We start from the raw sequence: 24,225 nt of genomic DNA, 5'->3' as shown, positions 1-24,225 counted from the left end.
CGACCCGGTCTGACCCGGCCCTCCCCTCCCCCCCCCCCCCCCCCCCACCCCTCTTCCACTCCCCCACACCCCTCAAATAACATCGCTTGTCCATCTTCCCCTTCCACCATCTCTCAGCTTATACTCTGGGTGGCACACCACTATCGGTCGTCTGTGTCTTCGTCACTCTCATCACCATCACCATCACCATCACCATCATCATCATCATCATCAGTAGCCAATGACCGTCGTACCACTCGCGCCACCACCACCTTGCGCCACCTCACTCTCCGCCAGGCTCGCTTGCCATGTGGACATACGTCCCACGGGCAACACCAGGGACACGACTGATCCTCCGCAGCAGCAACACCTCGCCTGTGGTTGCCACTTGTACTACCCTCTCGGCCTCGGCGGGCTTTGTGGCTCACGCTGATGGCTCGCTCGTCCAGTGGCTCTCACGGCCACAGCCAGAGGCATGTGTGGCAAAGGCTGCTGCGCCTCCGGACACCCTCCCGCCACTCTCTGCCATGGCTGCCGATTGGTCTGGGTCACATCTGGCCTTTGTCCATGCCCATCCTCCTCGCCTAGCGCTCTGCCGACTCGCATCGGCCGGGCCGGCCGCCCTCGCCATCACGGAGACGCACGGCGCCGATCTGGGCCCCGGCGCACCGCTCTTGGCCGCTACCCGCCACCGAGTGGTTGCTGCAGCAGGCTCGACAGCTGTCTGCACGCCGTGGGAGCTGCTCGAGGGCGATCCCGACGCGCCAGCCGTGGTCGTCGAGCTCGACGCGCCAATCACTGCGCTTGCTGCTGCCGACGATGGCGATGACCGTGACGCGCTCTGGGTGCTGGCGGTGACAAGCTACGGCTCGGCACGCGTTGTCCGCTACGACATGGCGTCTACTGGTGTAGAGACCGCGAGCATACCCGGGACCGACGCCGTGGCCGGCGCACTGCTTCCGCGCCATGGCGCGGTCGTCGTCCTCACGGCATCAGGCGCACTGAGCGTTTTTGCTGCCACCCGTCGCCGCAGCTCTGCGGGCCTCTTGCTCCGCCATCTGGCGTCTATCGATCTTGTTGCCGCCCTTGACCTCGACGACCCTGCAGCTGCGGTGGTGGTGAGCGGTGCTGTGGTCGCTGCACCACGCGGCGATGCTGTCGGCATCACAGTCACCCTCTCCGACCACACCCGTGCTCTGCTCACCTGGTCGTACGCGTCGGCAGCGCCGGCCCGCATCGATGCGCGCACAGCTGCACTCGCCCCGGACACTGCAAGCATCGGCTGGTTTGCCCGCGGCTTTGCTCTCCTCGCTGCCTCGCCCGCCGAGCTTCACAAGTACGATCTAATGCAAAGCAACGTCCGCGAGCGCGCCCTCACTCTTGTCTCCGAGTCTGGTCTCGTGGTGTACAAGGCTTTTGTCGAGGAGGCGCTCGAAGAAGACGTCGGCCCGCGGTCGGCGCTGCTCCTCAACCCTTGCGTCGCATATCCGCCCACTTATCTCGAGGACTACAACGCGCCGGTTGTCGGATGGGCCTGGTCGCCGTCAGCGCTCCATGGCGTTGTCTGGGCTGGTGCCGGCTTTACCGTCTACGATGTCCGCACCGCAAAGTGGCACCTCATTGGCTCGCGAGCGACTGAGCGCGATCTGGCTGTCATCGCCGTTGTCTGGCTCGACGACTCGCGGTTTGCTGTTGCTGCCTACTCACGCGCCGCCGCATCGTATTTGGTTGTTCCATTCTCGCTCACCAGCCCGCTGGCTGTTCCGACCCCAATTCCGGCGCCGCTTCTCTTCCCGACCCGCATCGCCCGCCTCGCTGCCTCGCCCGGGGGCGGCCTGCTTGCTGTTCTTGACGCCAGCGGCTCGCTGCGGCTGCTGGTCCGTGCCTCGCCACCGAGCGACTCACCGTACCTTGCTCTGTCTCGTATCGAGCTTGGTGAGGCGGGCACCGGCTCGCTTGTTGCTGCGTCACCCGCACTCTCGCTTCACCTGCTTCCAGACCGAGACGACGCTGCGGCTCTGCTCTTTGTCCATCGCGGGCGGCTTGGGCTCGTCACGCTTGACACGGCACGGTGCGCAGCGTCGGCACCGGTCTGGATCGCATCCGATGTCGGCACTTTTGTGGCCGCGCCGGCGCCGGCGGACCTTGGCCTGGTGGTGCTCACTACCTCTCCGCGCGGAGTCTCCGGCCTTGCGCTCAACACGGCACACTCTGCTTTTGGACGCGCGCCGGCCCTTTCGATGTGGATGGCCGACCTTGCTCGTAGCGGACCGGAGCAGAGCCTGTGGAGCTCACGGTATGCGCCGACGCTCGCGCTCGACGCGGCCTCGGGAACCATCGCTGCTTTTGACCCGACGCTTTTCTCGTCGGCCGGATCAGACGGCTATGAGCGGGCGCTGCGGAGTCACACAGTTGTTGCGCACTACATTCTGCACTGCCTTGCGCGTGGAAGCGATCTTCCGACCCTCCTTGCCTTTGCGCGCAGTGTTGCCACAGCCAGCCAAGTTTCGGCTGGTGTGACCGGCCTCGCCGAGCGAGTCCTCCACGCCGCCACCGCGTCAGAAGCCAACGACCTGCTCGAGTCTTCGATGGCATTTGTCGAGTACCTCGGCGAGGAGGTCTTTTTGGCTGCTGCCGTCGGCGTTGTCCGCAAGTCGGACATCTCGTTCTGGCCGTGGATGTTCTCGGTTTTTGGCGAGCCGGCAGAGCTCGTGGCGCGCGCACTGGCACTCGGCGACCTCGACTCGGGCGTCAACCTCCTTATTGTTTTGCTCGACGCTAGCCCAGACGAACTCCAGCTTGACTCGTTCGCCAACGTGCTAGAGGCTGTCCTTGGCGCACAGCGGCACGATCTCCTCCCACCCATTCTGCGGTTTGTGGCGTCGCTCGCCGACGCGCCGCCAGGCCCGACCACGCCGAGCGTGGCGAGGGCGGCTCCATCTGTGCAGCCGCGGTCTGGCAAGCGTACCATTCGGGTCAAAGTCAAGAAGGTCCGGCGTGTCCGCGTCCGCAAGCACCCCAAAGTGGTGGTCATCACGGCGGAAGTGGTTGGCGATGCAATCGTGGCTGCAGTGGCGGCCTGCGATGTCGGCACCGCCGCGCAGACACTAGCTGCACTCGCCGGCGCGTGGACCACGCCGCGCCTCGCACCACTCCTCCAGAAGCTCCTTGCACGGGTCGATATGGCAGTTCAGGAGCTTGTGGGCGACCAGAGCATCGATGAGGTTGCGCGGCTCCTCGCGGCAGCGCCCCGATCGTCGGCCGACGGCTCGACCTTTCTTCCGCTGCTGAGCCTGACGCTGCTCTCGCCAGCATCGCGGACGCTAGCGGCGGCATGGGAGCGAGTGGCGGACAAGCTGAAGGCTTGACGACGCGCGCCCTGGATGCCAAGGCTTTACTTGCCCGGGTTGGTGACGAGCGGCTCGTCGGTGCGGCGGAACGGCGGGGTGTGCGCAGCAAAGACGATCTGGTCCTTCTCGAGCTTGGTGATGTCGGTGATGCGCTCGCCGTCCTCCGTGTAGAGGATGGTGGCGGGTAGGATCATCGAGAGGGCGGTGGTGCACTCGTTCAGGAGGTCATCGAGGGTGGCACCGACAACGGCGTGGCCGGTTCCCTTGTGGAACCAGCCGTTCTTGTAGGCAAAGACCCGCGTCCGCTTGCGAGTCAACAGGCGCGAGTCCGGTCGGATGGTCGGCACGTTGGGATGCGGGTTGTACTTGTCCTGCGAGGGAACGAGCGACTTGAACGACTCGCCGCACGAGACCCAGACTAGGGCCTTGTCGCCCAGCTCAGCGAGCTTGACACAACGCTCACGGCCACCGCGAACAATGCCAAAGTTGAGCGGCGGTGCAGCGTGAAGCAGCGAGTTTCCGATCCGAAGATGCGGCTGACCGCGCCACGAGGCGTCGGCAAGCACGCCGCGCCCGTACTGCGACGACTGCTGGAGGCGGACAGGCGTGATCGGCTCGGCATCGCGGAGCTGCTTCTTTGCTTCGGCGATCGGGTTGACCGACTTGGGCGGACGCGGGATGCGGCCGGGGTTCTTCTCGTCGTACTCGTCAACCACAATCTTGCCATCGCCGAGAAACAGGAGCTTCGGCTGACCGGCAATGCCGAGCGGCTCGTGGCACTGGTGCAGGATATCCTGGACCGTGTTGCCGCAGATGCGCTTGCCCTTCCGCAGCAGGTTCTCGCCGTTCATCAGCACAATCAGCCGTTTCTTAGTCTTAGGAATGAGCGGCGAGTCCTCCGGCAGCGGACGGATCCGCTTGGTCAGTGGCTTGCGCGAGCCGGGTCGGAGCCACGGCTCGCCCCGCGATGCCCAAAGCATGGTCCCGGACTGCAGTTCCTTGAGCAGTACGTACCGCCGGCGGACCTCGCCCACATCAAAGTCCTCAAACGCAACAGGGCCGGCGTCGCCGGCAGTGCTACCGTTGTCGCTGCCGCCGGTATCCGAGTGCGAGTTCGAGCCCGAGTCTGAACCTGAACCCGAGCCCGAGCCCGAACTGGGGCCTGAGCCTGAGCCCGAGCCCGAGCCCGAACTGGAACCTGAACCTGAGCCTGAGCCCGAGTTGGAGGAGCTCGAGCCGGAAGCCGAGTGCGACGACTTTTTCTTGTTCTTGCTCTTGCGCTTGCGCTTGCTCTTGCTCTTGCGCTTGCTCTTGCGCTTGCTCGCGCCTCCATCCGACGCTGCGTCTTGGTTGGCGGCCGAGGCGGCATCGGCCATCGACTTGCGAACCTTGGCCATGGCGGCCTGCTCCTGTCGTTCGAGACGAAGTAGGTGCTCCGGCGGAGTCTCGACGACGACGGCGCCGTCCTCGGTGAAGAGCGCAGAGGCATGAGTCGGAAAGCCGAGCCGGAAGGTTGCGGCGGCAAGGAGCTCCTCGAGCGAAAAGCCCGAGATCCGCGGCGCGTGGAACTTGCTCGGCAGCTTGCCGTTTGGCAGGACTTGAAAGTACTTGGCCGGCCGCGGCAGGAGCCGCGAGTCGGCTGGCAGCGGGCGGATGAGTGAGATGATGGGCTTGAGATCGCCAGGCACCCGGAACGGCTCGCCACACGAAACAAACACGTGAGTTCCAGACTCGAGCTCTGAGAAGAGGACAAGCGGCTCGCGGCCTTTCTTGTGGGTCCGCCGCGTTGGCGATGCCACCGACCCGCTGGCCCCGTCTGCGTGTGCGTCGTCGTCGCTCGCATCAGGAATCTGCTCGCCAGAGTCAGAGCCAGAGCCGGAGAGCGCGGTAACCGAGGCGCGACCGCGGGACGGCGAGGCGTAAGCAGGCGTGCCCGGCGGCAGCGAGTCGACAACCCGCGAGCCGTCGGCGAGGTAGAGCGCGCGGCCTGCGGTAGTGAGTGGGAGCTTGGCGGTTGCCGAGATGAGGAGCTCATCAACCGAAGCGCCTGGAATGCGGACGCCCTCAAAGTCCTCGTGGCTCCCGTTCTTAAAGGCCACAACCGAGGTCTTGGCCGGCGGAGTAAACCGGTCCCACCGCTTCGATGGCGAAGTCTCCGAGCCGACGCCCGAGGTCGAGACCACCGTTCGGCGGATACCCCGCATCTTGGGATCAACCCATGCTTCGCCCATCGAGACAAAGACCGGCTCGTCGGCGGCGAGGTCGCTAAAGGTGGCATAGCTGCGGCTCTCAGCTGGGCTGCTGGTCTCAGCGTCAGAGTCGGCGTCGGCGGCGGGCGCTGGAGCAGGCATATCCTTGACTTCGACACCCGAGGCGCGGAAAATTCTGCGAGCGGCCGAGTTGAGGTTGAGCTTGGCCGTGGCGAGCGTTAGCAGCTGGTCGAGCGACTTGGCGGCGATCGACACGCCGTCCTTGTCATTGTCGTAGCCGTTGCGGAAGGCGCGGACGCGGAGAGCCTTGGGCGGGAGCCTGTCAAACAGGCCGCCGCGCCGTTTGGGCGAACCGCGCTCAGGCGAGCCAGTCTTGCGCGACTTTGTCCGCGACGCCCTCGATCGCGGGCGCGAGGACGGCGAGGCGGCCGATGCAGCAGAGGGTGGACGACGGCGGCCAGCGGGCGAGGCAGCCGCCGACGGCGGGCGGCGGGACATGCGCGGGTCGTCCAGCGGCGAATCGTCGGGCTGAACATGCTTGACCGGGCTTGTGCCGCCCGAGGTCCGCGACTTGGCCGAGAGCAGAGCCGCCACCGAACGGGTGACCTCGGCACGGAGGACCGAGTCTGCGGCGCAGGCGTCGACCAGCAGCTGGCGAAGCTCCACGGGAGAGAGCCGGGCCAGGTCGCGCGCCAGTGAGGATGTGGTATAGCTGCGCGACATACCTCCTGTAAAGGCAGTCGAGTGGGTGGCGCCTGACGTTGGTCGGGTGCGTGTGTGTGTGTGTGTGTGTGTGTGTGGGTATGTGGGGTGTGGGGTGTAGGGGGGAGGGGGGTGGTGGCTGGCTAGCCGTTGGGTGGGCCAACGAACGAGCGAACGAACGAACGAATGAACGAGCGAACGAGCAAACGAACGAAGAACCAACAAATGATCGTTCGCACGCGTCCACGCTACCGCGATGTGGTGGACCGACCGACATGTCCGACGTGCGGCCAGTGCAGCGCGACTTGCGAGGGTACGCGCCACCGAGGATGGGCAAAGCGAGAAAGGGTGGACAAGCGTTTAGTACTCCTGGACCGACGACTCGCCGCCGCCAAGCGCCTTCTGCTCCTCTTCGGCCTGGCGGACGGCGTCGTAAAAGGCGCGCTCGGCCTGGCGGAGCTGCTCCTCAGAGACTTCTGCGATGTCGTCGAGCTGCGACGAGACCATCTCGGCCTGGATCTTGGACTGGTTCTTGAGCTCGCGGGCGCGGGTCTCGAGCATTTTTTCGCGCTTCTGCTCGCGCTCAAACATGGCGCCGATGGTCTGGCGCTCCTGGTTCTGCATCTCGGAGAGGCCCGGCGAGAGCTGGAGCAGAGTGGTGGTGCCCTCGCCGTCGCCGACGGCGACAAAGCGGCCCGAGCCGTGAAAGTCGAGGGCGCGAATATCGTAGTCGGAGACCTGCAGCGAGAGGGTAGGGTCGTTTTGCTTGTGCAGGTAGTCCCAGATGTCGACGGTGCCGTCCATCTTGGCGGTGAGGAAGACGCCGGCACGTGTGGGCGACCAGGCGGCGTTGGTCAGGTACGACATGTGGTACTTGGTGGTGATGATCGACGACGCCGTGTCCTCGTTCCAAATGCGGGCTGACCAGTCGCCGACCGAGAGGAAGAACTTGGGGAAGAACGGGTTGCGCTGGAGAGCATAGATGGGCCCGTGGTGGCCGTTAAAGGTGCGGAGGATCTTGTCATTCGGATTGCGCGCCTTCTTGTTGCAGTTGAGGATGACGCCCTGCTCGGTTCCGACCATGTACTTGGTGGGCATGGAAAAGTCGTAGTCGAGAACGACGCCGCCGAGAATAGTGCCATCGCCCTTGGGGATGCGGAGCCGGAGCGAGTCGAGCGGTTCGCCGAGCTTGCGGATGTCCCACCAGTGGACCATGCCGTCGGTCGAGCAGGAGAAGCACTCGGACGCCGACTTGGACTGGATCCAGCGCGCTGAGTACACCGGGTCGCGGTGCGAGCGCTCGACCGACGACGTCGAGTTGGCGGCCGACGCGCCCTTGCGCGTGTCCCAGAACGCAATGAGTCCATTCTGCGAGCCGCCGAGCAGAATGTGCGGGTCCTTGGGGTTGTACTCGAGGCACCAGAGCGGCGACGACGGCACAATTTCCAGCTCGGGCGCCGTGGGGTTCTCTACGTCCCACACGTACGACGACATGGAGGTGCCCTCGACCATACCCTGGAACTGGAGCTCACAGTACGCAATCGCCATCTTGGACGAGTTGTCGCCTTGCCACGCCACGTCTGCCGCTGTCCGCTTCAGCTCGGCCGGGTCGCGAAAGACAGTGAGCGTCTTGGCTGACGGCGGCTCGCCCGAGTGGTCCACCTCCTCGCCCACAAAGTAGTTCTCGTAGATGTCGATGGCGTTGTTCTCCATGATGGCCACCTCGACCTGCTCGCCGAGCGCCTTGACTCGGTACACAAAGTCGTCGTCCTTCTCCACCTTGCGCTTGTACCGCTCCTTAGAGCCGGCCTCCATGTAGTTGACGTCCTTGGGCCAACCGCCCTCGACATGCAGCACACCGCGCGACTCGGTCTGGATGTGCTCAGTGTTCACCTCGTGGACAGACATGACATCCCGCCGCTCAACAGCACGCTCCACTGGGTTTCGAACAACATACTCCTCCTCAAGCTCGGCCTCGGGCCGGATCTCGATCCGGCTTCCCGTCGACGTGTCCACCAGCAGCGCCGCTTCGCGCAACGAAAAATTGCACGGCCGTCCAAAGTCGCGCCGCGGCCGCGTGTACGCCTCGGCAATCTCCTCCATGCTGGGTTCTGTGCCTGGGTATGTGTATGTGTATGTGTGTGGGTATGTGTGGCGGTGGTGGTGGTAGTGGTGGTGAGGTGGTGGCGCTTGGCGCGTGGCCGAGGCGGGGCGGCGGGTCGTCGGGTGGGGGAGCTGCGGCTGTGATGGGTATTCGGCGCCAACGGCCGTCTGGCGAATGGGGGCGACGGGCGGGCGACGGGCGATGGGCCACAGTTGACTGCCTGATTGCCCGATGTCCCGATTGCCCGATTGCCGGATTGCCTCTCCCTGTGTCCCGACTGCCTGACGTGGCAATCGTCGGGTGGGGAAGCGGTTGGGCGGATGTGTTGGGCTGTTGGGCTGGGCGGCTGCGTGGCTGCGTCACGTTGTCTCAACTGTTATTGGTTAGCCCGTGTCCCAAACTCACGGGTTCGAGGTGTTGGGCGTGGATGGGATGAGCGGGCGGTGCGCGGCGCGGATCTCGCGGAGCAGGGCCTTGGCCTCTTCCTTCTCGCGACCGCCAAAGTCATGCAGCCGCGAGCAGAAGAGCTCGGCCTGGGCAAAATCGCCGGTGTTCTTGTAGTAGACGGCGAGGTAGATGAGGGCCTTGACCATGGCCGGCCCGGCGGCGCCTTCCTTCTCGAGGCGGGCGAGGTTCCGCTCAAAGTAGAACGCGGCCTTGGCAGAGTCTCCAAGCCCGTCGTAGAGGTCGGCGAGGCGGGAGAGGGCGATGCCGTCGCGATCCGAGTTTGACTGGGCGCGTTCGTAGCACTTGATGGCCTCTGGGACACGATCGAGGTTCTCAAAGCAGTTGGCCATTGCACACCACATGCGAGCGTCGTAAGGTCGCAGCGTGGTGGCCTTGCGGTAGTAGTAGAGGGCATAGAACGGCATGGAGAGGATCTCGTACGTCTGGCCGAGCCCGTACCACGCACGGTAGTCGCGCGGCGAAATGTCCACCGCGCGGCGGTAGGCCTCGATCGCCGCCGGCGTGTTCTTCATCTCGACGTATTCGTGGCCCATCAGCGTCCACGCCGAGAGGAACCGCGAGTTGAGCTTAAGCGCGCGGCGGAAGTAGGTCACCGCCTTTTCGTGCTGCGACTTGAGCGAGTAGTAGTTGCCGATGATGCAGCAGGTCTCCGGGCGGTACTTTTCGGTCTGCGACGCGCTGTGTGCTAGCCGCGACAGCTTGGCGGCCTCCTCCTTGACGTACAGAATGTTCGAGTACGTGTCCATGTGTTCGAGGCGGTACGGGTCGCGCTCGAGAAGGGCCTCGAACAGATCGCCCGAGACGCCAAACTCGCGCAGGTTGTAGTTGGCGAGCGCAGCTTGCGCCACCACGTGGTCTGACTCGACAAACAGCTCGCCGAGCTCCTCCCACAGCGTGAGCGACTCGGCGTTTTGCTGCAGCTCGAGGTGCAGGTGCGCCACAAACATGGTCTTGGCCCAGTGGTCCGGCAGCGGCAGCTCGGCCGCCATCACCGCGTCGGTGCAGAGGCCTGCAATCTCGGTCCATGCCGCCCACAGCAGCGGGCGCGCGTTGACCGCCGCCACAAGCATCGACAGTGCCCGCGCTTGCGCGTCAAGCTGCTTCAGCACAAGCCCGTACAGGTACATGCCGTAGCCATCGAGGCTCGAGGCCTGATACTCGCTCTCCAGCTCCTTAGCCAGGCTGCGGAGCTCACCGTTGCTCCCGGGCGCCTCGGCCATTGGCCCCACAAGCTCCAGCGCATCCTCCTCCATCCGCTTCTCGCCAGCCAGATACGTGGCGTACCACCGCATAAACTTGCCCAGATCGCTCTGCGCCTCGTGGAGCGTGTGGGCCACCCGCCGATACTCGCGCATCTCAAAGTAGACCCTGGCCATAGCAATGACATCGGCCTCGCCTGCCGACGGCACGACCTCGTCCTCAGCCCGACCCATGCCGCTACTAGCTTCCAGCGATGACATCTCCCCAGCCTCATCCTCAGGCGGTAGTCCGAGCAAGTTCTCGGCGGCCCTGTGTGCGAGAGCCAAAGGTGAGCGTGAGTAGGGCGCGAGGGGGAGGGGGGGGGGGAGGGAGGGGGGAAGGAGAACGTACCACTTTGCAGACTGGAAGAGAGCACGTTGTGTGAGGTCCCTCACCCCTGCCCGGAGTTCGGCACGGAGAGCAGGGATGTCGACGGTATGGAGGTCTGGGAGACCAAACCGCGAGGTGTTGGCCAGGCGAGGTGGAGACGACGGGTCGGCGTCGGCAATGCTCGCCCCGCCCTCGAGTTCAAAGGTCATGTCCATTCCGGACGAGTCCATAGAGAGGGACATGGACATGGTGGTGGGTGGGTGGGCGGGTGGTGGGTGGGTGGGCGGAGGGGTTGAGTGCAGGAGGGTCTGGCGTGGCGGTGGCGGACGAGTTGGCGCGCGCGCGAATGGGGGGGCGGCGGGCCGGTGGGGCGGGGCGGTGGGGCGGTGGGGCGGTTTGGGCAGGGGAGGGATATGATTCTGACGATATGGGTGAAAATCGTCGAGGGTGAGCATGTAAGCATGTGATCATGTGATCATGTGTGTGTGCGTGTGCGTGTGCGTGTGCGTGTGTGTGTGTGTGTGGTATATAGTGGTGTCTGGTTGCTTCGGTCCGTGACGGATCAGTACCAGCCGGCCATCTGCGAAAAGACAAAGCCGTGGAGGAGCGAAAAGCCGTCGGTTGCCCAGGCGGTAGCGAGGGTGTCGCGCTTGCGGAGCTCGGGAGAGGCAATGAGCGAGCGTGATGAATATGTGAGCGCCTGCCGCCGGGCGATGACCTCGAAAGGGTACATGGCGACAAGGCCGATGGTGTGGACAAGTCGCACCATGGCCGAGCGCTCACCGGCCACCACGGTCTCCTGCTCGAGCGCAGACAGCTCGTTCCACTGCGCCGACCGAAAGTACGGCGCCAGAAACGACCATGCCGAGTCGAGGGCATCAAGCGCCACAACATAGGCAAACTGTTGGGCAAGGACGCCCGCCAGCGACGGCAGGAGTCCGGCGAATAGGCCCGACGCGCCCGCCTCGGCCACGATCGTCCCGGCAGTCGCCCACGCCCCAAGACATGGCCATGAGCCGGTGTCAGCGGCAATTGCGGCGGCAGCCGTAGAGGCAGAGATCCGGCTGGCGGCAGCCAGCGCGGCCAGAGACTGGCGGCGGACAAAGGTGGCGGCGGCGGCGGCAGCGACACCCGAGCTGGCGGCGGCGGAGGCGGCCGGCGAGAGTGCCAGCGGGAGGGCTTGCGGCAGCAGTGCTGCAAGCATGCGGGTGCGGACGACCTGGAGCGGCTTGGCGATGAGGGTGGCCACGAGGCCCGAGACGCTCGAGAGCAGCGCGTCCTTCAGCAGAAAGGCGCGGCGTGAGTGGGCAAGGACCCAGGCGGCATCGGTGGGAAAGAGAGTGTTGAGACCGGCAAGGACGGCCTGATTGGCATTGATGTACACCATGACGTAGCCGAGCGAGACACTGAGGCCGTGCCAGAGACCAGCGAGGCCACCGACCGCCCACAGATGCTTCATCAACTCTGCCGTGTGCTGGGCGGCGAGCATCAGCCCGCCTCCACCATCCTTGCTCTGCGGTGCGAGCTGCACCAGCACCTTGACCACTGACAGCGGATACTGAGCAAGGAACTGGGCGAGGCCGACCACCGATGCCTCGACCGCCTCTGCATACGCCTCCTCTGCCTCGGTGTGGTCGTCGATGAGGCGCTCGCCAGCCGAGCTAGCCATACTGCGTATGTGTGTGTATGTGTGTGCGGAGAGTGGGGTTTGTAGACGAGCGAGAGTCGTAAGTGTCGTAAGTATCGTAAGTATCGTAAGTGCAGGTGGAGGAGGGTGCAGTGGCAGTGGCAGTGGCAGTAGCACAGCCTGTGGCCTGTGGTCATCTGTGACGTCCGTGACTCGATGCCCCCTCACCGACCGAATTGCGGCCTCTCCAAGAACACGACCTCTGGGCAAACCACACACCGTCCAATGACAGACAGCCTTTTGGCACCCCTTCGCCCGCCACAACCACGGCCACGGCCACCGCCAGGTCTCTCCTCACCACTCCACGACCCCCTCCTCCTCCTCCTCCTCCTCCTCCCTGTCCTCCCCCCCTTCCTCCCTTCCTCCCTCTCCTCCCCCTCCTCCCCCTCCTCCCCCTCGTCCTCTCGGTGATCATGGGCAGGTGGCCGGCAGCGGTGCCACACATTCTGGGCAACGAGCTGGTCGAGCGGTACTGCTACTATGCGCTGCGGGCGATTCTGGCGGTGTATCTTGTGGGATATATTGGGTTTTCGGAACATCGGGCGACGGCGGTGACGCATACCTTTATCGCCGTGGCGTACATGTCGCCGCTGCTCGGCGGCATGCTGTCCGACTCGCGATGGGGCAAGTTCACCACCATCTTCCGCTTCTCGGTCGTGTACTGCATCGGATGCATTGTCATTGCCGCTACAGCCATTCCGGGTGCTACCGGCCATCCGCCGCACTGGTGGGGCGTCATGACCGGCCTCTTCTTGGTTGCTATGGGCACCGGCGGCATCAAGCCGTGCGTCTCGTCGTTTGGCGGCGATCAGTTCTCCGACGCCCAGTCTGGCCTCCTCGAGACCTTTTTCTCGCTCTTCTACTTTTGTATCAACACCGGCTCGGTCTTGTCGATGATTGTTACGCCCATTCTCCGCGACGACGTCTCGTGCTTTGGCCATCCGGACTGCTACCCGCTCGCCTTTGGCGTGCCGGCCGCGCTCATGATTGTGGCGCTCGGCATCTTCCTTGCCGGCATCTCCAAGTACGTGCGCATCCCGCCCGGCGACAACGTGCTTGGCATGTTCTTTTCGGTCGTCCGCATTGCACTTGGCGCCAAGCTCTCCGGCTCTGGCGGCTCGACGCTTGAGCACGGGTGGCTCGCACCGGCGGTTGCCCGCCACGGCGCGGCCAAGGTGGCCGACGTCCGCGCGGCGCTCCGGGTCCTTGTCATCTTCCTCCCGCTGCCCATTTTCTGGTCGCTCTTTGACCAGCAGTCGTCGCGGTGGACGCTGATGGCGCTGCGGATGAACGGACATGGGTATCTCAAGGCCGACCAGATGCAGGCGCTTAACGCGCTCTTCATCCTCGTCTTTATCCCCGTCTTTGAGTACGTGGTGTACCCAGCCGTCCGCCGGATGGGAATCAACTTTACGCCGCTCCGCCGCATCGGCGTCGGTATGTTTGTCTGCGCCATCTCGTTTGGCATCGCTGCCCTTGTCCAGACCTCGATCGACTCGAGCTGCTGCGCCGCGCTGTCGACAACGCAGCTCGAGGAGCTGCACGAGGCCAAGACGTCGGCGGTGGGAGGCTGTCATCAGGACCAGTGCGTCTCGATGTGGTGGCAGGTCCCGCAGTACGTGGTCCTCACCATCGGCGAAATCATGTTCTCGGTCACTGGCCTCTCGTTTGCGTACTCGCAGGCGCCGGCCTCGATGAAGTCGATCATGCAGTCTGCATGGCTCCTCACCGTCGCCGCTGGCAACGTCGTCGTCATCGTTATGGCCGAGTCGCAGCTGGTCTCCTCGCAGGCGCTCGAGTTCCTCATCTTTGCCGTCCTCCTCGTTGTCATGACCGGCATCCACACGCTCCTCGCGTCGCGGTACCACTACGTCGGCGGAACCGGGGACGCGCTCGGCGGCCACGCGCGCCTCAAGTCGGACGCCGCTGCGCTGTGGTCGTCAAATTCGGACCTTGAGCTCCGCGACTCGTCGGACTTTGGCTCGGACAGCGGCTCGGGCGAGCTCGCTGCAACCTCGCCGCAGGCCTCGCTGTTGGCACGGCACCGGTCGTCGCGACACGTGCTCTCTGGCGGCGTCGGGCGCTCGGCGTCGTTTGTTGACTCGTCGTCGGCCTCGGGCTAAGCGCCGCAGCACAAAGACGCGGCTACGGTTGGACCACTTAGCCCTTTACGGTACGGAATGGACACACTTGTCCATCGCGCAAGCCGCGCTCCGCGACGCTCCACAGAGGTCGCAACGTCCATCGACCGTGGTAAAAGAGTAGTACAATGTGTTAATGGCTGCCACAACAGACCACAGTCGGCGATGCAGAGATGGACGCTGCACGCGGCGCAAATGGTCCGCGGCCGCGATCGCTTACCATGAAGCTTCCGGAAGGCGAGGCAGTCGCGTCGCAGAGCGGCTTGTTGGGGAAAGTGGTGATGACGAGCAGCCGCTGCAGAGGTGCGCTTCCGCTTGCGCGACGGCGCGGACTTGACCGGCAAGCTCGCCCATCGCAAGACGTCCTCGCGCTTTCCCGTCCGGCCACTGTGTTCAACTCTGTCATGCTCTCGTTCCCGGTCTTCGGGGTCGTCAATGACAAGCTCCGCACCGTCCGCGCCCGCCGGTCCTCCGGATCGGCACCGTACGGCACATCGCGTGCCTCGCCCATGCTCCCAGGTCGGGCTTCCTTCGGGCGGGCGTCTACGTGTCAGCCGCCATCACGTGCGGGTGCGCCTTCCACCTCAAGCCGCAGGCCAAGCAGGCGTCGCGCAGCGTCGGCCGGTGACCTGGAAGTCAAGCATCATCAAGTAATTCACTTCAAGACGCGCAACAACGGGTCCGAACGACCGTACCGTTAGGGTTTAAAACGCGTCGGCGAGTCGAGCGAGAGCGAGGCGGCCGACGACGAGCTGGCGTCGTGGTCCTCCACGCCTGCAGCTGCGGGTTGGCCATCATCAGCGCCGCTTCCGTTGTCGGCAGAGAGGTTGAGGGCCGGCGGAGCCGGTTCAGTGATGCGGACGCGCGGGCAGGACGAGCGGCCGATCATCGAAGGCGTCTCGGAGCGGTCAAAGTAGCAAACAGAGGCGATGGAGGCGGGCTCTGCAAATGAGATGGTGCGATCGATGGGCGGCGACGGCGCGCGCGGCTTAGGCGGGCTCTTGGGTGCACGTGCGTTGTGGCGATGCCGGAGCCGAAAGGCGCGCGAAGTCATAGGTGAGACCGCTGCCGGCGGGTCGGTCGGCCGCATGTGGTACGGCAGGCCAATGGCGAGGCGGCCCGAGGTCATGGCGGCGTCCAGCGCCGGCGGCAGCTCGCAGAGCTCGGTCGAGTCGGCGCCGATGTAGGTCAGCGATGGCAGCGAGGCAAAGCGTGCCGGAAGCGTCTCGATGTGGGTGTCTTGAACGTCGAGCTCGGCGAGCGAGGTGACACGGACCAGCGGCGCAAGCGAGGCGATGGGGTTGGAGCGCAGCGAGAGCCACGCCAGCTGGGGCAGCGCCGAGACAAACGACGGCACCGCGCGGAGGCTGTTCGAGTCAAGGACTAGGTTGTGGAGCGAGACCAGGTTGGAGAGGCTTGCGGCACACGAGCCCGGGCCGAGCTTGTTGTCGGCGAGCGTGAGCGAATGGAGCTTGGTCAGCCGCGAGAGGGTGCCAGGAATCTTGGACAGCGACGTTGCATCCATGTACAGCTCGGTGAGCGAAGTGAGCTTGGAAATGACGGGCGGAAACTTGCCAATCTCCTCGTTGCCGTCAATGTTGAGAGTCCGCAGCGTGCTCGCGAGGCCTCCGAGCGAGTCCGACACTTCCTGAAGCCGATTGTCAGCCAGGTTGAGGTAGGTCAACGCCGGAAGCGCGCCCAGCACCGGCGCGAGCTTTGTCAGCCGGTTCCACGAAAGATCGAGGCGGGTGAGGTTGCGCAGGCCGCTCAGCGCGTCTGGCAACGACGTTCCACGAAGACCAATCCTGTTGTTGGACGCGTCGAGCGCGGCCAGCGCCGAGAGATTGACCAGCTGCGACGGCAGGTTGGTTAGCGAGTTGTATGACACGTCGAGCGAAGTGATATCGCCCATCAATCTCCTCGCCGAGCTAGCACCCACCGCCGACGCCCGTGCAGAGCACTTGGGACTGCCCAATGCGGCGGATTCCTCGGCAGACCGTTTCCGCTTCCTTGATGACCGGGTCTGCAGCGGGGAGAACGGGTCGACGGAAGGCGGCTTGGCCGGAGTGTTCGGCGTGCCAGACGGGGTCAGACTGAGCGACAGCGGGTTTCCTGTCGGAGTAGCGGTAGCAGTGGTAGCGGTAGTGGTAGAGGTGGTGGTGGTGGTGGTGGTGGGGGCGTGGCTGTGCCTGTCGACCACAGTGGCTGTGCGGTGGGTGCTGGGGAGACCAGCGGGAGCACGTCCGAGGGAATGCGCAGTCGCCGCAGGGACAGGCCCTGGAGGGAGACGTCCATGTGTGTGGAGATGCTGGTGGAGATGTTGGTGGTGGTGTGGTGTGGTGTGGTGTGTGGTGTGTAGTGTGTAGTGTGTAGTGTGTGTGTTGGGAGGAGGGTTTGGGAGACGAGTGCGACTTCGCGCGTGAGAGGGCAATCAGCGGTGGGAGGGCGGGCGGGTTGGGTTGACAGGCGGGCATGTCATGCGCGATGAGGCGGGCGATGTCGGAAAGTAGTGACTGCATTTGGGGGAGACAACAACAGTTGCAAGGGCATGTGTTAAGTATTGGTCGTGGGCGGACGGAGAGGGGCGAGGCGCGGAGCGACTAGCTCGTGGGGTAGCGGCGGAGGAGAAAGGTGGTGATGTCACGGGCGCCGGCGAGGTAGCGGCGCCAGGGCATGAGGAACGAGCGGCGATTGCGGACTTGGAGCTCGTCGAGACCGGAAAAGGTCTGCTGGAGGACGGTAAAGACGTGGTGGACCTGATCAACTGAGACCGAGGCCGCGGCAAAGAGCTCGACAGGGCCGTCAAAGAGATCAAGGAGGACGTCGCGGAACTCCTTGGGTTGACAGAGCCCGCCACCGATGGAGATGAGCGAGCGGAGGAGCTCCTTGAGCTTGGCTTTGATGGCGGCAAGGACCTGGTCCGAGAAGCCTGGCGAGGTGGCGAGCCGCGAGAGAGCGAGCCGCCGGTAGGTGTCGAGCACCTCGCGGTCTTGCAGCAGCGACTTGACGTCGCGGAGAGCGTCGGCAAAGCGGGCGTCGAGGCGCCAGGTTTGCATGCCGGATGATGACGACGAGGCCGACGGCTGGATCCACTGTTCAGCAATGATGGCCGCAACTGCGTCGAGGTCGCCGTAGCGGAGAAAGGCTAGCCGCTTCTTGGAGACCTCGATGCGGTTGCCCACAATGACGAGGGCGCGGACGTAGCGATCGGCGAGCGACGGCGGAATGACAAAGGTTGTGGCGACAACAGCGTTGAGCGAGGTGCCCGGTGCAAAGGCGAGCTGCCACGAGGTGCCATCAGTGCCCGCCATGGCCGGCGACGGCTCGGCGGCGTCGGGCGTGACCCGCCCGGACGACCCGCCGTCATCGCCGGCTCCTCCACCGCCGTACTGCGGAAGCTGGAGCAGCTCGAGCGAGTTGTTCTGCGAGGCGCCGGCCGATCGCGTCGTGTGCGGTGGCGGCGGGCCCATCTCGCCCGACAGCGGACGATGTGCGAGGTCGCCGGCCGACGCGCGCTGAGTCGGCGGGCCAAAGGCATCGACGGCGGCGGCAGCAGTCGGCGAAGGGCTTCCGCGTGAGGCCCACGACGAGGTCCGTGACGCAACGGCGGCATCAAACTGCGCTGCGTTGCCGAGCGAGCGGGTGTGGAGCGGCGAAGACGGTGATCCCAGCGGAGTGTTGGACTCACTGTGGACGTGTGGAGCGCGGCGGAGATCTCCGACAGTGTACGAGTGGGCGAGAACAAACGGCTTGTCAGAGTTCTCGGCCGCGTGTTGGAGAAACTGCTCGCAGGTGATAAAGATGGTGCGGAGGTTGTCAAACTGTCGTTGGCAGGAGACTAGCTCGACGTGGCTCCGCTCGGCCACATCATCCAGATCGCGGCGAGTCTTAGACGAGAGCTTCTTTCCGACCACTTCTCTGAATACCGGACCATCAAACGAGTAGTACTCCTCCAACAGCCACCGCGTGTCCGCCACAGACACCGTAAGCATCATCTGCATGGCCAGATGCTGCGGCTTGGCCAGGTACGGCTGCAGCACCTTGAACGACCGGAACTGATCCCTCACATCGGCAAGCACAAATCCCCGTCCAGTTTGCGCATTGACTCGCAGCTCTTCCATCCGTGCGTTGGTAGCTTCTGCCACTGTGTGGAGAGGGTGAGGGTGAGGAGGGGGTGGGAGGGGGTGGGTGGGAGGGGGGGGAGGGGGGGGAAGGTGGGCCTACCTGAGCGGCCTGCTAGCCATTGGCGGAAGACTGCTCTGTCTAACACCGGAACGTCGACCACGCATGCGTCCAGCACAAACGCGGTGTTGATTTGGGACATGTGTGTGTGGGGGGGGGGGAGGGGGCGAGGGAGGGGTGTGGACGATTACGACTATTGGAACAACAAACAATCGATGGTGGTGGTGAGTGGCAGTCGGTGGGTGGGCTACGACTATTGGAACAACAAACAATCGATGGTGGTGGTGAGTGGCAGTCGGTGGGTGGGCTACGACTATTGGAACAACAAACAATCGATGGTGGTGTGGGACAAGGGAAGATTCTCCCCTCTCCCCACGCCTCCTCCGCCCATATGCCGCACCCGAGCCGGCATGCGCTTAACGCAAGTGCGCGGACTCGGACTCCGGTGCAGTTGTTGTTCAGGTCCAGTTCCACGTCGGGAGCTCCCCAGCGAACACATACCCATGCCCGTGCACACCATACCCGTGGCCCTCGTCCCCCTCCTCGACGCATGACAACAGCCAGCGAACACCACGGCCGCACCCCACCTCCCCAGCTGCGCTCTGCGCGTTCATTGGGCGCGCCACGGACAGCGCCAAGGATGGCTCCTGAATCACCCCAGCAGCAAGGCACTCCCATGTCGTCGTTGTCCTCGCTGTCCAGGCTCAACTCGTCGTACGGGGGCCAGGCTCGGCCGCTTCACCACAGGTCTCGACCAGACCGCACACTCCTCCGTTCACGGTCGACCACAGATCGCGCAAGTCTGTTGGCCCCATCCTCGCCATCACCACCGACCCGTGCTCGCTCGCCGGCCATTCCTTCACGGAGCGCGCATCGGTCGCGGAGCGGCCCGCAGCCGCAGCCACAGCCGCCTCCCCCGTCGTCGTCTTCGTCGATCGAGACGCTGCGGGCGTCAACTCGCGCTGCAGATGCCGTCGCCCAGCGCAACGCGAGGCTGGTGGCGGCCCGCGAGGCCCGGGTTGAGGCTCGAGTCGAGGAGCGACTGCGTGAGCGTGCGAGGCGGATCCGCCAGCCCGCTCCGTCGTCGTCGTCGCCCTTGCCGTCGGAGCAGCCTCCTCGCTCGGTCCCGTCGCGCCGCAGCCATCGCTCACGTCGCCGCCAACCGCCGGCGCGAGCAGACGCTCCCCAGCCGTCCATGCAGCATTCGAGCTCACTGACCAACATGCTCGCCGAGGCCAGCGCGTCAGCGCAGCGACTCGAGGCCCGCGAGCGGGTGCCAGAGACGCCCGCGGTCCCGCGCAGACCCACTCCCAGCCAAGCCTTCGGCCGCGCTCGCACTCGCAGCGGCACTCGCCAGTCCGACTCGGATGATGAGCACGAGCCGCGGCTCTCGTTCCTCGACACGCTTCTGGACTCGTCGTCATCGCTATCATCACTCTCATCGTCGTCGTCGTCGTCGTCGTCGTTGGCGGCACCGCCGCCGCTCGAGATCGCTCGCTACCGGCGACGTCTGGACCGCCGGCAGCGCACGAGCGGACGGACTGCCACCGGCAGCCACATGCCTGACGCCTTGGCGGCGTCGGCCGATGATGTGCTGCGTCGGTCTATGGCACCCTGGTCCAACATCCCGTCGTCGTCCTCGTCGTCCTCGTCGCCGTCGCCGCCGCCGTCGCCGACCCGCTCTGCCTTTGATCTCTCCATCAGCATCTCGGACTCGTCAGACGACGACCAAGTTGACGCCGATGCCGTGGTTGCCCACCAGCAGACTCGAGTCCAGGAGGCCTTTCTCCCGTTGCGACTGCAGCTCGAGCGGGTCTTTGGCCAGTTGCTCAACGCCGAGAGCGAGTTGTCGGCCGCGGCGACCGCGCCCGAGTCGAGGTCGTTCTACGACGAGCTTGTCCTTGTCCAGCAGCTTGTCACGCACCATCGGCTCTACACTGAAATGGTCCGCATCGTCAACGGCCTCAACGCGCTCGGCGCTTCGAGCTCGATCTCTATCACTCTCCCGCCGCAGCTCGTCGCCATGTTTGGCCGGATGCCCGAGCCGAGCCCTGCTCCACCGCCGCAGCCCGTCGGCCTCACGCCCGACCAGTTGGCACTCCTCCCGCTCGCCACCTACCAGCCCGACCTTTCTCTCGGCACGCGAACATGCTCGATCTGCATCGATGACCTTGCCACCGGCGACACCGTCTGCATCCTCCCTTGCGACCACGTGTTCCACAAGGACTGCGTCCACCCCTGGCTCTCCTCCAAGCCCTCGTGTCCCAACTGTCGCTTCGAGCTCGCTGTCGCCTAACAATCAACATACATATCCACCTCCTTCCTTGCACCCTTGACCCTCACCTACCCAAATCACCTCGATTTGATGAGGCCAATCACGATAACCCTCTGCCGCAATTTAGAGATTGAGACATAAAAACCTTAGCCAAATCCATGGGGGGTGGGGATTGGGCTGCGGCCATTGCGGCCAAACACACACACAGCCAACGAACAAACTAACGAATAGCGTTTCGTCACCCTTACCTATCTCTCTCTCTCTCTCTCTGTCTCTCTCTGTCTCTCTGTCTTGCCACACTTCATATACCTGCTGTATAACATGAGTGCAACCAACGAGAACAAGGCGACAGTCATTGTCTTCCATGAGCCGGACTCCCACACGGCGCAGTACCTTGTCATTGACGAGACTACGTCAGCATGTGCTGTCATTGATTCCGTCCTCGAGTATAATGCTGTTTCCGGCGTGACTTCGACGACTGAGGTCGACAAGATCATTGCTGTCATCAACGAGCGCGAACTGCGTTGTGAGTGGGTTCTGGATACCCATGCTCATGCTGATCACATCTCGGCCTCGCGCTATGTTCAGTCAAAGGTCGGCGGGACGACTGGCATTGGCGAGCACATCAAGACCGTCCAGTCCATCTTCAAGACCGTCTTCAACTGGGGCGATCTCATTCCGGACGGCCGCGACTTTGACAAGCTGTTCAAGGAGGGCGAGACGTTTGCCATCGGCTCGCTCGAGGTCAACGTCCTCTCCACTCCGGGCCATACCCCGGCGTGCGTCTCGTACTACCTGCCGGGCGACGCTGTCTTTGTCGGCGACACTATCTTCATGCCCGACATGGGCACCGCTCGCTGCGACTTTCCTGGTGGCTCGTCTGAGGTCCTCTGGAACTCGGTCCAAAAGCTGTTTGCTCTCCCGGACGAGACCCGCCTGTTCACCTGCCACGACTACGCGCCCGGCGACCGATCCGACTACGTCTTCGAGTCGACCATCGGTGCGCAGAAGGCGTCGAACAAGCACGTTGCCTTGGGGACGGACGAGGAGCAGTTTGTGAACTGGCGCGCCGAGCGTGACGCCACGCTCTCGCTCCCGCGCCTCTTTGTGCCGTCCATCCAGCTCAACGTCCGCGCCGGCAAGCTGCCCGAGGCCGAGGTCAACGGCGTCCGCTACCTCAAGATGCCGATCAACCTCTTTGGCAGCATCGACGAATTTGTGGCTCGCCAGGGCAAGTTCCGCATCATCGACAACGATGTTCTCGTCGGCCCGTGGCTTTCCACTGACGACCTGACATATCTCGCCGACAAGGGGCTGGTCGCCTCGATCGTCGACGTTGCCGCCGCCAACGAGGACGGCCACCTGGAGAACGAGGGCGAGGCCGTTGCCGCCGCAGGCCTCTCGTTTGCCGCCGCGCCCATCCCGCCGTCGGGCCCGACAGTCGCCGACCTCACCGCCGCCGTTGCCGCCTTTGACGCCGCCCCCAAGCCGGTCCTTGTCCACTGCCGGTCCGGCGCTCGTGCTGCCGCCGTCGTCGCCGCCGCCCGCGCCCGCGCCGCGCCCGACACCGTCGACACTCTCATGTCCGAGTACATGGTCGTCAAGGACGTCCACAAGCAGCTTGTCCGCGACTACCTTGCTGCGCAGGTGTAGCTGCCAACCCGAGGTTAGCCAGTCAAACATCCACCCCACCATGCCCCCTCTCAGCGACCACCACTCAACGCCAGCAGGTGCCATCATGTCGCGGGAGCTGGCCTTTGCCGCCGTCCTGCTCCTACTTGCTGCAGCCAGTGTAGCCCATGCCGAGTGCCCTAGCTTTGCCCCATACAACGCTAACCTCTTTCGCAACGGGTATGTTCCCAAAACAAGCGAGTGTGTGTGTGTGTGTGTGTGTGATACTACTTCTGCTGCTGCTGTTGTTACTGGCAGTGATGGTGGTGATGGTGGTGGTGACCTGTGTGATGGCTGGTGCGAGGGCCATCACGGGCTCACGTGACCTGGCCACGGCACGGGGCAAGGGGGGGGGTGGGGAAGGAGGGTATGTGGAGATGACTCATGGTTACATACCCATGTGTATGTGTGTGTGTGCTTAGTGGTAAGGGGTATGTGTTCTCGGACGCACAGTACACGTACGACATCGCCATCTGTGAGCCCCTCTCCTCGTCGGTGTGCAGCGGTCAGTCGGACATCACCGTGTGCCAGGAATGGGGCCCAGGCGCCAGCGAGAACAAGATCCTTGGTGCCGAAAAGTACTCCTTCTCATCGCTCTCCAGCTCCTCCGACGAAGGCTTTATCCTTACTATGGGCGGCGTCACAGATAGTGATTGCCTCCCCTCGGGCAACCAGGCAAAGCTGACCCTCACCTGTGATCGCTCTGTCACCGGTGACCTCAAGTTCAGCTACGATGGCTACGCCGCGTGCGTCTACTCGTTCTCGGCAAAGCACGCCAACGCGTGCCCCAATGCTGGCGGTAACGGCGGCTCGCCGGCCAAAAGTCGGGCCTCTCCCTTGGCTCCATCATCCTCATCATCGCCCTCGTCCTCTCTGTTGTTTACCTCATTGCCGGCATGGCCTGGCAGTACAAGAAGGGCGAGCGCGGCGTCGTCGGCCTCCTTCCGCACAAGTCGTTCTGGGCCTCGATCCCGGGCCTCATCAAGGACGGCTGTGCCTTTACCTACGACAAGATCCGTCAGGTTACCTCGTCGGGCACGTCGTACTCGTCGGTCCCGTAACTAACACCTGTACTCCTGTGAGCCAGTAACATGACACCGCTTCGTTCACATGGCCAGATCCTGCCGGTACCATCCATGCCCGGCATCGCGTCCGCCCCTCGCCAGCTCGCCCTCGCCCTCGCCCGCGTCGGCCTCTTCTTCCCCACCGGCCTCGAGCGGGAGGGTATGGAGGACATGGACCGGTCCGGACTCACGACACCGCTCAACATGGATGTACCGCATGCGCGAGGCCTGCGCGAGGCAGAGGAACTCGACTACGTGCGGGAGGAGGATAAACGAAGTCCAACCGTCCGGTAGGGCATACTCGGGGCCGGCGTCATCGACCGCCTGTTGGGCATCATGGCAATCTTCCACCACCGCCACGACTTGAGACTGGCCGAACTGGCCGCCGCTGCCGGTACGGACGTAGTAGGCCTGCTCGCGGGGCGTGCACGCGTCAAACAGCGCGAGCGTCGCCTCGCGCGATTGCTCGGTCACCCGGCCCATAATCCTCACCTGCGATTGCGACGGCGGCCAAAGGAACGTCAGTGCCGCCGTCCCGCTCGCGAGAAGCTGACGGGCTTTGGGCGAGCCACGGGCGGTGCAAAAGACAAAGCCATCGTCAGAGTACTCGTGGAGTGAGACGGTCCGCGCGTCCGGAAAGCCATCGGGCGACACGGTGGAGAGCAGCGCGTTATGCACGCCCGGAAACTGGCGCTCGGAGCTCCGCTGCGACCGATCGCGGGCGTGGGCGTAGTACCGGGTAAAGTGCACAATCGGCGGGTGTGTGGCCTCGGCATTGCTCCCGAAGCGCGACTTGACGCTTATCGCTGCCGACATGATGCCG

At 64.4% G+C, this 24,225-nt stretch overlaps 12 protein-coding genes across 12 annotated transcripts in view; 5 read left to right on the top strand and 7 right to left on the bottom strand.

Annotated features, from left to right (window-relative positions):
* The window catches only part of AMSG_11105 (uncharacterized protein), a gene marked incomplete at its 5' end in the record, with an annotated part of 4,352 nt that extends 186 nt beyond the window's left edge, over positions 1 to 4,166 (top strand). Inside the window, one exon of the mRNA XM_013897525.1 lies at positions 277 to 4,166. Coding sequence (XP_013752979.1) covers positions 277 to 3,347 — 3,071 coding nt within the window. The 3' untranslated portion in view covers positions 3,348 to 4,166. The remainder of the gene's footprint in view (positions 1 to 276) is intronic.
* On the bottom strand, positions 3,374 to 6,518 carry AMSG_11104 (uncharacterized protein; the record flags this gene model as incomplete). The annotated part of the gene is made up of 2 exons (XM_013897524.1): positions 3,374 to 6,199; positions 6,513 to 6,518. 2 exons carry the CDS (start codon positions 6,516 to 6,518, stop codon positions 3,374 to 3,376), a joined length of 2,832 nt encoding a protein of 943 aa, XP_013752978.1.
* Positions 6,519 to 6,601: 83 nt separating this feature from the next.
* On the bottom strand, positions 6,602 to 8,344 carry AMSG_11103 (axonemal outer arm dynein intermediate chain 1; the record flags this gene model as incomplete). Its single annotated transcript, XM_013897523.1, has 1 exon — positions 6,602 to 8,344. The coding sequence occupies one exon, from the start codon at positions 8,342 to 8,344 to the stop codon at positions 6,602 to 6,604; it is 1,743 nt and encodes a 580-aa protein (XP_013752977.1).
* Positions 8,345 to 8,700: 356 nt separating this feature from the next.
* AMSG_11102 (cell division cycle protein 23) lies at positions 8,701 to 10,191 on the bottom strand (the record flags this gene model as incomplete). Its single annotated transcript, XM_013897522.1, has 1 exon — positions 8,701 to 10,191. A coding segment is annotated over one exon (1,445 nt), but the record flags the coding sequence as incomplete, so codon positions are not given.
* Positions 10,192 to 10,944: 753 nt separating this feature from the next.
* AMSG_11101 (uncharacterized protein) lies at positions 10,945 to 12,051 on the bottom strand (the record flags this gene model as incomplete). Its single annotated transcript, XM_013897521.1, has 1 exon — positions 10,945 to 12,051. One exon carries the CDS (start codon positions 12,049 to 12,051, stop codon positions 10,945 to 10,947), a length of 1,107 nt encoding a protein of 368 aa, XP_013752975.1.
* Positions 12,052 to 12,058: 7 nt separating this feature from the next.
* On the top strand, positions 12,059 to 14,192 carry AMSG_11100 (solute carrier family 15; the record flags this gene model as incomplete). Its single annotated transcript, XM_013897520.1, has 2 exons — positions 12,059 to 12,066; positions 12,491 to 14,192. The coding sequence occupies 2 exons, from the start codon at positions 12,059 to 12,061 to the stop codon at positions 14,190 to 14,192; spliced, it is 1,710 nt and encodes a 569-aa protein (XP_013752974.1).
* Positions 14,193 to 14,907: 715 nt separating this feature from the next.
* AMSG_11098 (leucine-rich repeat containing protein) lies at positions 14,908 to 16,505 on the bottom strand (the record flags this gene model as incomplete). The annotated part of the gene is made up of 2 exons (XM_013897519.1): positions 14,908 to 16,266; positions 16,440 to 16,505. The coding sequence occupies 2 exons, from the start codon at positions 16,503 to 16,505 to the stop codon at positions 14,908 to 14,910; spliced, it is 1,425 nt and encodes a 474-aa protein (XP_013752973.1).
* A 305-nt stretch (positions 16,506 to 16,810) lies between these two features.
* On the bottom strand, positions 16,811 to 18,534 carry AMSG_11097 (acidic fibroblast growth factor intracellular-binding protein; the record flags this gene model as incomplete). The annotated part of the gene is made up of 2 exons (XM_013897518.1): positions 16,811 to 18,354; positions 18,435 to 18,534. 2 exons carry the CDS (start codon positions 18,532 to 18,534, stop codon positions 16,811 to 16,813), a joined length of 1,644 nt encoding a protein of 547 aa, XP_013752972.1.
* A 1,080-nt stretch (positions 18,535 to 19,614) lies between these two features.
* On the top strand, positions 19,615 to 20,688 carry AMSG_11096 (RING-H2 finger protein ATL5A; the record flags this gene model as incomplete). Its single annotated transcript, XM_013897517.1, has 2 exons — positions 19,615 to 19,665; positions 19,750 to 20,688. 2 exons carry the CDS (start codon positions 19,615 to 19,617, stop codon positions 20,686 to 20,688), a joined length of 990 nt encoding a protein of 329 aa, XP_013752971.1.
* Positions 20,689 to 20,988: 300 nt separating this feature from the next.
* On the top strand, positions 20,989 to 22,320 carry AMSG_11095 (beta-lactamase domain-containing protein; the record flags this gene model as incomplete). The annotated part of the gene is made up of 1 exon (XM_013897516.1): positions 20,989 to 22,320. One exon carries the CDS (start codon positions 20,989 to 20,991, stop codon positions 22,318 to 22,320), a length of 1,332 nt encoding a protein of 443 aa, XP_013752970.1.
* Positions 22,321 to 22,405: 85 nt separating this feature from the next.
* On the top strand, positions 22,406 to 23,399 carry AMSG_11094 (uncharacterized protein; the record flags this gene model as incomplete). Its single annotated transcript, XM_013897515.1, has 3 exons — positions 22,406 to 22,518; positions 22,761 to 23,088; positions 23,163 to 23,399. The coding sequence occupies 3 exons, from the start codon at positions 22,406 to 22,408 to the stop codon at positions 23,397 to 23,399; spliced, it is 678 nt and encodes a 225-aa protein (XP_013752969.1).
* Positions 23,400 to 23,444: 45 nt separating this feature from the next.
* On the bottom strand, positions 23,445 to 24,218 carry AMSG_11093 (pyridoxamine 5'-phosphate oxidase; the record flags this gene model as incomplete). The annotated part of the gene is made up of 1 exon (XM_013897514.1): positions 23,445 to 24,218. One exon carries the CDS (start codon positions 24,216 to 24,218, stop codon positions 23,445 to 23,447), a length of 774 nt encoding a protein of 257 aa, XP_013752968.1.
* Positions 24,219 to 24,225: the final 7 nt, after the last annotated feature.

Source organism: Thecamonas trahens (assembly GCF_000142905.1).
Source record: "Thecamonas trahens ATCC 50062 unplaced genomic scaffold supercont1.69, whole genome shotgun sequence".
NCBI classification, from domain to species: Eukaryota; order Apusomonadida; family Apusomonadidae; genus Thecamonas; species Thecamonas trahens.
This window is presented reverse-complemented; position numbering and strand designations above follow the sequence as displayed.